This window comes from Notolepis coatsorum (assembly GCF_963971535.1).
Source record: "Notolepis coatsorum genome assembly, chromosome: 11".
Taxonomy (NCBI): Eukaryota; Metazoa; Chordata; class Actinopteri; order Aulopiformes; family Paralepididae; genus Notolepis; species Notolepis coatsorum.
This window is the reverse complement of record NC_140175.1, coordinates 67,603,661-67,619,342: the sequence shown is the minus strand read 5'-3', so window position 1 is coordinate 67,619,342 and position 15,682 is coordinate 67,603,661. Positions and strand designations below refer to the sequence as shown.

The 15,682-nt window shown below is 42.6% G+C and overlaps 1 protein-coding gene across 1 annotated transcript in view; it reads right to left on the bottom strand.

Annotated features, from left to right (window-relative positions):
- Nucleotides 1–15,682, bottom strand: part of sfswap (splicing factor SWAP) — a gene marked incomplete at its 3' end in the record, with an annotated part of 295,870 nt that overhangs the window by 267,246 nt on the left and 12,942 nt on the right. Inside the window, exon 3 of the mRNA XM_084324950.1 lies at nt 7,175–7,306. Within this exon, the coding sequence (XP_084181076.1) occupies nt 7,175–7,306 (132 nt within the window). The remainder of the gene's footprint in view (nt 1–7,174; nt 7,307–15,682) is intronic.

The window sequence follows — 15,682 nt, the reverse complement described above, 5'->3', positions numbered from 1 at the left end:
GCTAATTATGGTTGTAAAGCCTACCCAGTGGAATTGTTTACATAACAATGCATGATATTATATATTATTATATTATTATTCCATACAAGGCTGGATGCATTACAGACTCCGCTAACATCCCTTGTTGCCTTGTAGGTGGCAAGTATGGATTTGTTTATCTTGTTTGAAGTTGTTTTAATATGTTCTTTAATTCTTTTGCTTCCATATTGTAAATAAATTCGCAATAAATTATTTGCATTTAAAACTATTAACGCTGACTCATTCCTTCAGTCCACTCAAAATTAGGCTAATATTCCTTATGTTGTTTATGATATTAATTGAAAATAGCATACGAGAGTATTATATAGTAATAATAACACATGGCGATATACTAAAAAGCTATTTATAATTTTTGGCTTGTAAAAAATCTGGATGGCTGGTAGTTTTTAAAATCTACCAGCCAAATGGCTGGTAAGTCAAAAAGTTAAGTTTGTTCCCTGCTTTCAGGTGCTTCAATAGGATCGCATACTTGTGGCGTTCATCAGCTACATCCACCATCATTGTCTCTAAGCACATCCGTAGCTCCGTGTACTGTGCTCGGTTCTCATGGGTGAAGTCTGGAAACGTCGGTGTGCCAATGTATGACGCCGTGGATGGCTGGCACATCGGTGAGCGTTGTAAGAGAGGCCTCCTGGGCGAGTCTCCTCTTACGCCTCTCGGTGGGCTGGTACTGGCAGGGTACCATGGCCCGCTGGTCCAGGTGCTATTCCTCGGGACTGGTCGTGCGTCATGCTCACCCGTGAATCGAGTCAGGGGTCTGTAGCTCAGAGCCGCGGGGGTATAGCCTGGGCTGTACTGGACCTCCTGGTCCTGTGGAGTAATGTGCTGCTGTCGGGCTTGACTCTCCTCTTCTCCCTCTTCTTCCTCTGCCAGGTCTTCTAGATCCTGTAGTCGTCTATTTAGCCTCTCCGCGGTGTCCGCCGTTCCTTCCTTGTAGCTGGGTCTCACTTGGACCGGTCGGGGAAGGAGTTCGGAGGGGGGTGTAGGCTCTCTCTGGTGGTCGGGCTCAGGGTCGCTTAATCGGTTAGGGGAGGGTGCCCTTGACCCGTGTCTTGACGAGGCCCTGGAACCCCTTGTGGAGGGAGGGGGTGTTGCCCTGGTGATCAGCTGCTCCATTAGCTGCGCTTGTAGTCTGTCGCGCTCGGCTTCGCGCTTGGTGAGATCTGCTTCTCTTTGGGCACCGGCAGCGGCACGCTGGGTGTCGGCCCGGTCTCTTGCCATATTCTCTTCCGTCTGAAGGCGTCTCAGCTCCAGACGTATGTGATCTTCTTCGCTCCGTTGCTGTGCTTGGAGTCGATCGCGTTCACCCTGAAGTCGATCGCGTTCGGTAGGGGGTGCCAGGGTGGCGAGGAACGCCTGTGCCAGCATCCTCTCTGCCTCGCTGGGGGAAGACGCTGGTTGAGGTGATCCGCTCCTGGCAGTACCGGTCGGGGATGCGTTCCCCTGCGGGGAGTCCTGGAGTTCTATCTCCTCGGCGCTCTCCTCATCTTGTTCCGTGCAGAGTTCCATCTCTGAAGGGTTGTCTTCCTCCCGGAGCTCTTGGGGGACTACTTCTTCGGTCTTGGCGGGGTGTAAAGTCGTGTCAGTTCCCTCCTGGTCCCCACCGTGAGCTTGGTCAGTTACATTAGAACCCACTAGGGCCTCTGTGGTCGGGGTATCCTGGTTGATAGGGTCGGACATAATTTTACTTTCTACTTTTACCGCGTTTACCGTTTGTAGAAGGCTAGGTAGTATACTGGCAGCGTAATCCTCTAAGTACTGAGGTGGCTGTCGTCTACGCTGCGGGCGTTCTACTTTAGGAGGACCGTTTCGTGGAGTGTTCATCATAGGCCATTTCAATATTAATACCACTATATTAATATTACACTAATTACCCTCCGGCTCGAAGGACCAATTGTAACTGAGGGGTACAATTCCCTGACTGTATTGATAAGTATGGTATCATTAAACCACTACCGCTTTATGTACTTTAACTACTGGCCATACAGTACACGATATCTAAATATGATGAACACTTTCCCACAATGAAATCGGGTCCACACAAAGGTAATAATCAAATATTTAATATATAGCAAAAGGTACATATAATAGTTACTATTACATTTATGATTTGAATGCACTTGTAAGGCAAATGAGTACTCGTAGGCAAATCAACACTGAATGTCCAATCTCTGGTTACGCAGGAAGCAAGTATACAACCTGGCTCTTAGGGAATTATAACGATGGCACACTTAATGATTATAGCTGGATATACTGTAGGGGTCCTCCCGGTTGTAAGCCGGTAGGGGGGGTAGGAGAGCCGTCGGCAGTATCCCGTCTGGTCAACGATGTCTAGGGAGACTTCAGGTACAGAAGACAGTGCAGTAGAATCTTGATCCACAGATGAATACACCTTGGCTCTCTTGTAGGCTGTAGCTGTAGCTGTAGCTGTAGGTCCACAATGAAGAAGACGCGAGGCGACCTCAGTCTGGTCTGAGCGCCGTCTCACCTTGACTCCTTTCGGGGTAAATCCAACACTCACCGGTGTTGGCGATTATCCGCTCCACAAATCAAAGTACCAAAGCAAATATATATTCCATGCCGCATAGGGCTCAGCAGTCGTCGGGTAGGTAATCCAATGTACAGGTCCACTCGGTCCTCGCCTAGAACTCCTCGGATGAAAGCACCACGTGTGGTCTGCCCAACCTGGTTAAGACTCTAGATAACACGAGGAAGCGACGGGGATGCTGCTCACTTTAGAACTCTAACCGCACAATGCACCATACATAATAGACTATTATTACTTAATAGAAATACGGTGCCAAACTCTGACAATTCAGCTATTAATTCGCACGAGGTCTCAATGCTATTCTAAGGCCAAACAGGCCATACTACACCGCACGCGGTATCGTGGGGTGAGGCTTCACGTTCTGTTACTTAGTTGGGTAGAAGGGTAAAGGACTAAGGGATAAGAGGACTTCTACATTTACTTGCGCCATATTTATATGCACGGTGAACAAATAGTGCCACTCTCTTTTCGATAGCCGTATTCCTGCGCAGAGCCGGGGCTAGTAGGGACATGTTTCGTCGGTACCATTGAACTTGGCTCCAAGGGGCTTGTCTCCTGGCGCCAGGTCCTTGTCCAATAAGAGAATGAACTATTATGGGCTATAGTAGACTAAAGGGATATTCCGTGTATATGTACAAGGAATATACAAGGGATATCAAACGATATACAAATACTATTCAATATATATCCATAAATAAATATATATATTCGGTTTAATCTGATCCTTCACAACAGTGAACATATATCAGCTAATGATTTTCTTATTTATCTGCATTGGTCCGATGAGCGGAACTGAGCAGATGTCAACAACCAATCTTTTTTTTTCTGTCTAGCTGGGCAGGTTTTTGCCTGCAGCACTGAAATAGACTGCAGAAAAATATATATATAAAGCAAGTGTGTGTGTGTGTGTGTGTGTGTGTGTGTGTGTGTGTGTGTGTGCCATTTGGGATGTGGGGGTGCTTAACTCAATCAGCGCCAGAGGTCGCTGGGGGCCGTGTGGTAAGAAGGCCACCGCTTTAAAGAATAGGGATACATGGCAGTGTTTGCACGGCTCAAACTATTAAATATCATAGCTATGGATATAATACTATTGTCCATTTCCATTTGACATTGAGTATCTATCGTTCAATTTGTGAAAAAGTAATAATTTGTTCATCCATACATTCCCGTTTTATACCGTGGTGAATATGAGTATAGTTTTAGAGTAATCTTGTCTAATACCAGAAAACTACGCTATGCAGCATTTAGTTTATTTCACAAAAAAACTTGGCGTTTCTCGCCTGTATCAACAATCAATCTGAAATCAACGCTATATTATCGGTATTATGTTTCATCATGAATGCATGAAAGGGTGGGGGGGGGGTCGTTTTTCTATGCTTCGATCGTCACCAACGGAATACGTTACACACACACATACGTTCGGATCACGGGGAAGGGATTCTTGGATCAACGCAAGATTGATACCATATAGCCCTTACCTTGACTAGGATGAACTCCAAAAAGAATATTCCAATTATCTGATCGCCATTCCAAGTATTGATGTTGATCATGTTGCCAACATAATCCACCAAAGAACATGAACCGGGAGTGCTTGATTCTCCTCAATACATGTGTTATAAACGCTTGTCCTGCCCGACAAGGAAAACCCGGCCCGGACTTTTTAGATCGACGCACAGACCAAGCCAGAGAGTTTCAAAGGATGTGCAATACCGGCCGCAAGGCAGCAGGCGGTTGTATTGGACGTTTGCGATCTCAGACTCATTCCCAATGATAACACAGGCTCCCTCGATGGACTATGAATGGGAATATCGAATAAAAGAAATAACGAAAGAAAACCAGACTTTTCTCAGGTTTGGCGTTCAACAGTCTGCGAGTTAACCCGACTTTATTCGTGAGTGTCGTCCAATGAGTTAATGTCTGAAGGAGTCGACTGAAGGCTTCTTGTCCTCTGCGAAAGCATGCAATTGGTCCACTGATGGATACATCTTGATATTTGTCTAGTCTAGTGTGTTCGTTAGCCACGCTTCTAGGCCTCTTTTCTTTTGGAAAGAATTATACATATTTTTTTTTGCATTCGAGGTTGGCAGTCGACTACGGCTCCTTTCGATCGATTAGTCGACTATTTAACTAATCAGGGTCAGCCCTAGTGGGAGGCTGCCCGTCTTGTATTTAGCTCTCCCTCTACTCTCAATTCCAAGTTCATATGCCCCCCCCACTCTCTATACTCTCTAGGGATGGGCATTTTCAAGAAAAATCCAGATTGATCGTGAATTACTCATGGAGGAAAACGCTGTACAAAATAAACGTCATTTCCGGTGTTTGCTCTTTTATTTTTAAACCCCCGACCGGAAGTATTGTTGTTATTATCGCTAGCGGAACCCATCTATGAGCGGACAACTTGTGTCATCCGGTTCTGTGTTTTTGAGTTAACGTTAATACAAATGTTGAGATTGTTGGTGAACAACAGTTAGTTTTAACGTTAGATGCAGCTACATGCAATCGACGAGGAGGAAGAGCTGCTGATTTTAATGGCAGCGCGTCAAAGCCGTATATAATAGAATAGCCCTGTGGTGCGTAGGCACGACAGCGCAGATCGAAACTACCAGTTTAAATTGTATTAAATTAATTTATGTTTAACTTGTCCCTGTGTCCAGTCCTTTCGGTCACTAGCCCCACCCGTTCATTGTAAACAATGATGCATGTAATTGTATTAACGTTGTGTGTTGTAGCCATGTTATACATTCTGAAGGCATTAACGTTAGTTGGTTAGCTATTTAGCTAATGACTTGATAGCATTGAATAGCATCAACGCTAGCTGGCTACAACAAATTATCACAAGCTGGTTCGAGTTTTCTCATAGCCGCGAGTATTCTCATTCTCATAATCGATTACTCACGCCCATCCCTATTACTCTCCCCATTCCAAGTTCATATGCTCCCTCTCACCACCTCTATCCATTACAAGTTAATATGCTCTCTCTCTCTTTCTCTAGGTTAAAGAGGTTTGACACCCGTCTGGCTCTCCTACGTTCATATACCTACTAGGGACGTATTGATACAATAGCCGGTATTGGGTTGTCCACTCCATGACAGATCCATTACAAAGTTGTCATAAATCATCCTCAACTAAAAACAGCAGAGCAGCAATTGGCTGAGAAGAGGAAACATGTTCCAAGCTTTCTGCCCAAAAGGGATCCGATTCAGCTTGATGAGATATTGACCAAATGTTTGGGATCATTTGCATTAGGCCATATTATATAGTAATAACCAGGCCTTGAAAACGGTTCAAGGAATGAAACCAAAACATGGAAAATAAGATTTGTTTTTCCCAGGAAATCAAATGAAAATGGGAACACAATTAAAATTATTGTTCCAGAACAAAAGTTATTTTCAAATTGTACGGTACCAGCTAATACTTATACTTACTTATTTTTCATTCATATGCAAAAAAGAAAAGTATTTTGTGTAAATATTTTCTCATCACCATGCCAACACATTTCCCACCCGAGCACCTGTCAGGAACCCTTATGAACCAGAACACATGGAGTACAGGCAGGCTAATGACTTAGTAATGGTTACTAATGATGATGTGAGGCTTGTGTGTGTGTTTGTGTACGCGCACGCATGGCTGTATGCATGTATTGCTATGTCCGCCCACTACAATCACATGAGCTGTCTAACGCCTGTCCCGTCTCCCTGTCCCCCTATGACTTGCTGTCCTGGAGTGCTGACCGGAGTGTCGGACATCCCGTGATGAAGGCCGGGAGGTTGCGACCCCCTCTGCGTGCCCCCCTGTCTCCGGAGGTCTCATAGTGGTGACCGGAGTGCCGGACGTCCCGCGATGATGTCGGGGAGTTCGCGACCCTCTCTGCGCCGCCCCCTATCTCCCTGTCTCCGGCTGTCCCTGAGCAATGACCGGAGTGTTGAATGTCCTGTGACTAAGACGGGGAGGACGTGACCCTCTTTGCGCCGCCCCTGTGCCTCAAATAGATCCGCTATCAGCTCTATCTTTAATCTTTCAAAATGTTCAGTTGCTATCGCTATTTGCTTTATCTTTAATCTTTCAAAATGTTTAGTTGCTATTGCATGCACTCATCTGTGTTTCACTACACACATGAGTGCATGCTTACCAACTGTCCGTCTGCAACACTACTATCACCAACATCTAAGAAGGGAGATCCCCCCTTGAACGGCCCTTAACACTACTATCACCAACATCTAAGAAGGGAGATCCCCCCTTGAACGGCCCTTCTAAGGTTTCTCTCCTCCACACTGCCTGTGGAGCTTTTTTCCCTATTGTTAGGTTTTAGTGAGTTTTTCCTTACCTTCGCGTGGGGTATGTCTGGGAGTGCTTGCATTCTTTAATTTTTTATTTAAATTTTTTGCATTTATCTAAAAATGTTTAGACCTTATGGTGTTCTTGTTCTGTTCTTGACTTATTGTTATGTTTTCTTCTTGACTTGTTTAAAGAAGACCTGTACGGCCCATGGGGACATTAACGTGTGTTGTCGGGCCTTATAAATAAATTTGATTTGATTTGATTTGAATTTGATGCGTGCGTGCGTGTACGCATGTGTGTATACATCACCTTGTTCCCTATTGGCATCTTCTTCCTCGGTCGGCTGAGAGGGGTCGTAGTAGTCCGCACTGTATCTAAAGGCCACAGCGTTGTAGGTGCCTTCATCTGCCAGAGCTTCACTCAGACGCTTATACTCTTCCTCTGGGGGGTCACAATAACAACAATAAACAACACCGTAGCCTTTATCTAATGTACCATTTCATGCATTTTATTTATTTATTTGATTAAACCTTTTTTGGCAAGAGCAGTTTGGCAAAGCACCAAGATGTTGGAGTCTGAGGTTGTATCATCCTCAGAAGAGGTGGCCTAGAATTCAATGGATGAATGTGCACCTCCACTATGACGCTCTGGGGGAAACTCTACCTTTATTTAACCAGGTTAGTTCCATTTTGAGCCAGACCAATATATCAGTCTGCCGGTATTGGCACGTATGTTACCCCGTTGATTAGTCATCTTTTAAGGAGTTCTAGTGGACACATTTTCTAAGCTAGTGCGAAGACAGCAAAGATAGATACTGCTCCAAAGGCTAAGATTTGCCAGGGGGAACGGGCCTGTCGACGGTCGTGACCTCTGACCTAGGGTTGCATGAATATGACATGAAATAATAGCAATTATTTTGCTAGATATTATGATCATGATTATTAATCACGATTAATGGAATTACCCGTCAACATTAAAACATTGCATGCATGATGGACGTACACACACACACACACACAGGTTAAGTTCTTAGGCCTTTTCATTAAAGTGTACTGAGCTACTTGGAGAATTGTTGGTGGCTTCTGTTGTTGAGACCCCATCCATCTTTCTGTTTCAATACCTAACAAAGACAGATGCCCAGCCCACCCTATAAAGCAAACTGAGATGCCCATCCTATAAAGCAAACTATGATGCCCACCCTATAAGCAAACTGAGATACCCACCCTATAACACAAACTGAGATGCCCACCCTATAAAGCAAACTGAGAAGTCTTGTTTTCAGGCTGCCTGGTCATAACGAATGTAATCGTCATATCCTCTAATAGACTGGGTCTTGGTGGCTCTTTGTGATTCTCCTACTTAAATTTTTTTTATCAAATATGCGATTCTCCTACTTTTTACAGCTCGTCCTCAACACTTCCAGTGCCACGCCTCTTCCGGGAAGTTACTGCCTCATGCCATCCATTAACCCCATGTAAACGGTCACCTTGTTTGTAGAGCTATAACCATATTCTATATTATAGCTATGGATACAGTACTATAGTCATTTGACACTTGGTTTCTTCCGGTCAAGATGCAAAAAAGAAAAAAAAATCCATCCATACATTCCCGTGTTATACCATGGTGAATATAAGTATGGTTTTAGAGCGGTCTACCGTAATCCATGAAATGCTGAGTTATAGCCCTACACGTCGATTACATTGTAGACCCTAGCGTTTCTCGCCTGAACCCGCTATTGTTCCGGATTCAAATCCACATTATAGGTAGGGATGGGAATCGAAAACCGGTTCCCGTTGGGAATCTATTCCTAATTGTCCGATTCCTCCGTGACTATCGATTCCTCTTATCGATGCCAGGTTTTTCCTACAGTTACGCATAACGTTAGCCCCATGCATGTAGCCATGGCAGACTATTTGATTCCTTAAGGGCTCGAAATTGCCTGGGTTTTGGTCATATGCTCCCGAAATGCTCCCGCTGTTTGGCTGCTTCTATGTGCAGTGAAAACTACTCCAATGTTTTAGAACCTAGTCATTGAATAACCTAAGATTAGCCGCGGAGCTAACGCTAGCTAACGTTAGCTAATCAAGCTCACAGAGAGAGATAACAGCTGACAGGAGGTAGTACAGGTACAAATAAAATAAAAAAGCGGTGGGGGCTGTTGTGTAAACCTTGTACTCTTTAGTTCACATATAAGAGACGGAGAGCGTGTGATCAGGTTGACTGTTTGTTTACTAATGTAAGTCAGGAAGTACCGTGCAACATACAAACATGTCCGTGTAGCAACACGAGCCAATACCTTACAGGACAGGGGCCCAGGGAGGGAGCTGTGTGTGTGTGTGTGTGTGTGTGTGTGTGTGTGTGTGTGTGTGTGTGTGTGTGTGTGTGTGTGTGTGTGTGTGTGTGTGTGTCTCTGAAAGACCAGAGACAGAGAAGTTAGAGGAATAACGACCTGTTGAATGCAACTACGGTTCAATAGATTAAATTAGTTTAAGAATAAAAAAATAAATATATTTTAAGAGAATCTCAAATACCGTACATTATTTTATTTAAGTGTAGGCTATAGTTGATGTTTTATTTTTTACAGTTTTTGTATTTTTCTGACATGGGGGCTCAACAATAAATGACAATCAGAAATGTCAAGTTGCATATTGTTATTCTAACTAGCTTAGTTCTGTTGCATTTCCAATTTATTTATTTAAATTAGAAATTGATCAGGAATCGATAAAGAATCGGATCGATAAGCAGAATCAATAATGGAATCGTATCGATAAAATCTTATCAATTCCCATCCCTAATTATAGGTATTATGTTCCATCACGAATGCATGAAAGGGGGGGGTCGTTTCTGACTATTCTATCGTCAGTAGCGACATTCGCATTGAACACTAAAAGCGGTTATCAGCACGAACGCTATGAAAGCATTGCAGGATCAAGCTAGAATTGACGTCAAACCTTCGGCCGGGAGTAATCCAAAGAGAATATTCCAATTTCTTGATCGCCATCTGGTAGATCCAATCTCCATTTGGTCGACGGCATAAACGACCATAACATACGGATCAGGCATAGTTGACAGGCTTTGATGTAACCGGCAGAACTGTGCGCCTCCCCGAGAACAAAAAATGAAATCAGAGACCTGGGGTCATTCCACAGCCCAGGATACAATGTTAGAAATGGTGCTCGATACCGCCGCCTGGTAGGATGCGGCCGGTACTGCACCTTCGGATTTCCACTATGCATTTTTCAGGCAAACCACAGCTCCCTGAGATTGAATAGGGTATTAAAATCGAAAAAACGACCCAGAAACAAGAATCTTCGTTTATGGCACCGAGCGGTTGGGGCACAGAAACGAGAATTCTTGTGTTTGGCAATTAATTTGTTAAGACCAAATAATGATCAACTTTGAGTTATTTACCCGCAATGTTCACTACATGTTATTTTAGCCCGACTATTTTTTCAATGGCGAGCAAACTATTGGGAGATTATTATGATGAGGACAAAACAATCACACTTATGGATGACTTATGGACTCAGCACTTCTGGTAAATCATAAAAATACTATAGTCAAACCGGCCGAGCATGTAACATTATCTGTTCACCGCTCCGCGGTAGTCGCCGACACCAGAGTTGAGAGCACTCCAGACTAGGGCCAACTAACGTTCGGCAATGGCGATCGCCTAGAGCGAACTATTGGAGATTATTATGAAGAGGATAAACGGTGACGATCCATCCATAACATAAGGTGCGTTTTCACCAGACTATGTTGGATTCTAGTATTTTCAGGATGTAACGTTATCTGTTGGGCACTGCCAGAGCCAACTGACGTTATTTATTTAAAATTGTTCCTGATCTGACTCAAGACACTTCGTAGCAAGATTGGACAGGGTTTTGGTGGACCCGCTGACAAAGGTAATGTCTATTTTACGGATCCCCATCATAAAACATGCTTTTGTGATGATCCCAGCATCAGAAAACAAGTATGCGAGTCTGCAAGTCTTTCTTCTCCAACTTCGCGTGAGGACAGTGCGCACAGGAACACCTGTGACCGGTCAGACGATGTAGCGAAATTGGGAGAGCGCTTGATTTGATATAGAAGAGCAGACTTATCAATGGAATGTGTGGAATGTGTCAATATCACAGTCGATTGTGCAGAGGCCAAGATTGTGATAGTCATTAATGTAGTATATATTGTGCAGCCATAATCTCACCTCAAGATACAAATAAAGTGTAAATAAATTACCGACCCCCCCCCACCAACACAATTGATATTTCTAATGTTTCCTAGTGGGCAGATGGGTAATTGCCTGAATGAATGGGGTCAAGCCTCCGAAAACCAAGGGCAAAGCAGCATAGGGGCGATGAACTTAAACACAAACCATTAAATGACTCATTCTGTCCTGTCAATTTGGGCAGAAAACCCTATACTTCACATAAAACCATGGCTCATTGATTCAATTACTGTCATTTAGGCCGTCTTTCAGAGGGATGCTTTGTCATAGAAATAGCCCGTTTTCATTACAAGCTACAATGACTGGAGAATGAGTGCCCTGGAGGATACGCTGAAACGGTTTCCATATAAATAGAAGCTTGTACGCTAAAGCGGATTCCTCTTTGAATGAATTCAGAAATGAAAGCGGCTTATAAAATCCACGACTACATAGATGGCAGATCCCTTCTGAAAGAAAGACTGATAATTAGATTGAAAAGCCTGAGCGTAACATGGCTCTACTATGCTACGGTGACATTTTTCTGAAAGCGCTCCTAAATTGAAAAAAATAAATGTTGTTTCCTTTTTGAGGAGGGACGGAGGACACTTCAGAGCGTGAGCAGACAAGCTCCTTTTTGGATTTTCTACAAAGCGTGGCACATGTGGCACAATCCATGCAGCATGCAGGACCCGCTTAGGGCCCGCCATGACACTGCTGAGAGTTGGTACATATAACTTAACTGAACATGAACTAATATTTGAATAATAATAATAAATTAAGAGACTACTTCAAAAGCTACAGATGAGAAACTGTTTAAGTTATATGAAACTAAATCTGTACCGGTGAAAAAAATATCTGAATAACAAACGAGGCGAGAGGATACACTAGCATTTGGACAACGGACAAAAGTGAAGCTTTGAGTGGCGAGGCACTAACGTCTCAAAGGCACCTGCCCATCGGGCAAGTACAGGTCATGTTCTACTTACCCAAAGGTCATGTTCACTTGCCCAAAAAGATTAAATCATAAAAATAATTATAAAATGCCTAGTCTAAAAAAAGTATTTTCCTAATGACACAGCAGTTAGCGCATTGCTATATAATATTTTATTTTCAGCTTTTATAGTTTCACAAACACACATCAAGACAAATCACAAACAAAGAAAATAAAAAATAAATAAAAAGAACACAGTATGTTGCCAGACACCAGTCACATCAATGAACAAACATACACCATGTCATATGCTATACACCAGGGGTGGCCAACCCGCGGCTCGCGAGCCGCATGCGGCTCTTTGCCCGTCAATGTGCGGCTCTTCCACCCAAAAAAAAAAAAAAAAAATATCTTTATGACACTCATTCCATAAGGACGTAGAATAAACATTTACAATTTTTTTTTTTAAATGGTCCATTTGCATGTTCTTGGTATCTGAATCTAGGGACATATATGGATCAGTGTCAGAAATAGTGTGTCTGTTACTAGGCTTGAGTAAATTGTAATGAACCAAAGGAGAATATCAATTCTATTTAAAAAAAAAATTATTATCTTTGACTGTGAATAACACCATGCTAAAATTGACCAGACCTGAAAAATCTAAGCAAATTAATAAAGGGAAGATGATTAAACAGAAGGTTTTGTAGATACAGTACTGAATTCTGCCATCTTTTTTATAATGTAAATTTCTCCACCATTTTCATCGTATTGCAACACCGTTTTTTGCAAGACGTTCACAGAAAGGTAGAGAAACAAACTGCGTTCTGTTTTATGGCAATAACATTCAGGTTTGTGGGAGATAATCCCAAAAAATAAGAGAAATAGAAAAGTAAATCCAGAAGTCAGATGATTGACAGGGGCTGGTGTGAGCTGGGTAGGGTAGTTTTTCGAAATTCGAAAGCCCTGAGAGTCTCTTCCTTCAAAAGACTACACTCACTTTTGGCTGTGCCACTTCCTCCTGTCAATATGCGCCGGTTTCCGACTCAATGCCCTGAGATTTCTATAATCTTATATTTCATTAATAACAGTTAAAATCATTGTTAAACAAACGTAATGCTGAAAATACACTTTTACTGTATATCTCGGGCTTAACACATTAACTGCCACAGAGTTTGATCATCTTATACCATTCTCTGCCAGCACTGTAAGTCTATGGAGATGTTCACCTTCTTTGCAGTGCTATAACTTTTAAAATTGTATTGCTAAATTGACATTACTATGGCCCATTCAACATCGATTATCTATCGTTCAGGATGTAGGAACGTTTTACTTTTTCATTCACACATTCATACGAAAATACCGTCTAGAATATAAATATGTTTTTATCGTTTTCTGCAGTAATTCCTAGAACGTGAGATATAGGCATAAATGCATATATATTATCAAATGCCGTTTGTTGCCGATCCACGCTATATTAAAAATGTCAACTGTACATGGTCCTAAACGTTATGACTGATCACGCGCGGTGAACGGAGGGGGGGGGGGGGGGGGGGGGGGGTTGTTTATAATTCCGTGATCGTCGTTGAATGCTTTATGTGGTATGGGCGATATATAGATCAGAGCAGTTTGCATGGATAATAATAAACACTCACGCTGAAAGTCACGGCAGCCTCCTCTTACCGTTGGGCGATGAGACTGGAGCAAAAATATCCCAGTTATTTGATGGGGATCGAGTCGATCCATTTCCGGTTTGTATAATAATAATAACAGCCCAAATCATGTGGATTATTGAGTTATGGCAGCGATCCATATCCATGGCGTGTGTCTACAGTCCCGCAACGATATGCGAGTGGCCGGACGTATTTAGGAGACGCACCGATATCCAACCAGCCATTTCCGGTTTGGCAACTCGCCGATCATCCACCAGGTGGCAGTATTGAAGCGTTGCAGAGTTGTGCCGAGTAACACTGCCTCAGACGAGTTTCCGTGAGGGAAATATGAATAACATGGCGAAAATATGAAATATGATCTCAATAACGTTGTACGCCGTGGATTGGCAGAATTCGCATGAACTTGAAACACGTCGTACAATGTGAATGGCCCAAGATGTGTTAAGAGGTTAACCCTGTGAGGCCCAAATTAAAAAGACATTAGCAACTTCAGAGGCCAGAGGCTGGGACATATAAACACATTTACTATCCAATAGCATTGTGAGGCTGAACAACAGGACCAATTGACTATACATGTGCTTAACATTTTTTAAATAAACATTCTTTTTTGAAATGGCTAAAAGTGATTTTGTAATTTTGCAACCGTGGGTCTCACCGGGTACTTTTAACCCTGTGAGGCCCAAATAAAAAAGACATTAGCAACTTCAGAGGCCAGAGGGTGAGACCTATAAACACATGAAGGGTGCCGTGACTGAAAAAAAAGGTTGAGAAACGCTGGTATATGGTGTGGCTCTTTGTGGTACCACAGTAATTTTTGTGGGCTTAGTCTCTGACTGGTTGGCCACCCCTGCTATACACTAAGGACGCAAGGGGCTGATTCTCTGACATATATACACACATTACATATATACACATACATATATATATATACACACATATACATACATACACATACCGGTAGTAGTATTGTCAAATATCGAAAAATCGATACATATCGATTCTAAATATTTAAAACTGGTTCAATACTCATTTCCCGAAATATCGATATTTAATTATTCATAAAAAAAGTTTATTTATTTTTTTGTATAAGGAAGTTGCACTGTTCATCTCAATACCTGCAATAGTACAGCAGTCCACACACACACATGTGCATTCAGTTGAGTCGGAATATGACTGCAACACAAACAGCCCAGCCCGTCAGGCACATGCAACACAGATTACAGTGTTTACATCTGTCTGCTTGAGAAAATACCATGCTCTGCAACAAAAACAATTGAAGCGAGACGAACAGTTCTTTTTAAATGTGTGATCTAAAGATAAACAAAGGGTTTTATAAGTGTTATATTTATCTTCTCTTAGGGTGTGTTCACATCTGAAAGTCCAGGGATAGTCCGGACTTTATAATTTGTTTACAAATTAGATCCGCACCAAATGTGAAAATGATACATTGTTTAATTTTGGTCTGCGTTCACACTACCCTGTTTGGTGCGGATCTAATTTGTAAACAAAGGACATGCTGTCGCATCTATTGGACTAGTCTATAGCACTCACAAACGTAATCAGTTGCCGGCAGCGTAATGAGAGAGATACTATTATGAGCACGGGCCGGCGCTAGTCGACTAGAGAGGAGAGGAGAGGAGAGGAGAGGAGAGGAGAGGAGAGGAGACGTCACCACAGCGTAGACTCCTGGCTTTAGTCAGTGTATTAGGTTTAAGTGTAGTTCTTTTTTAACAACAAATTAAAAACCTTATAACTAACTTTATTTCAACCAAAAATGCACAATAATGTTAGTGATAGAAGAGAACTCATTTTGTGCAAAATGGAAAGCTTGCCAATGTTCATGAGGCAGAATTATTACAATAGCCGATAATAGATTTTCCCAATGATAAATCCCTATACAGGTGGACGGCGCAGGAAACTAAAGTGACGTCAGACTACACCTCCCTATGGACAGATAAAACAGATGAATCAGTTTTGTGGACAGATTTATTTTTGTTAAGTATCGATGGCTG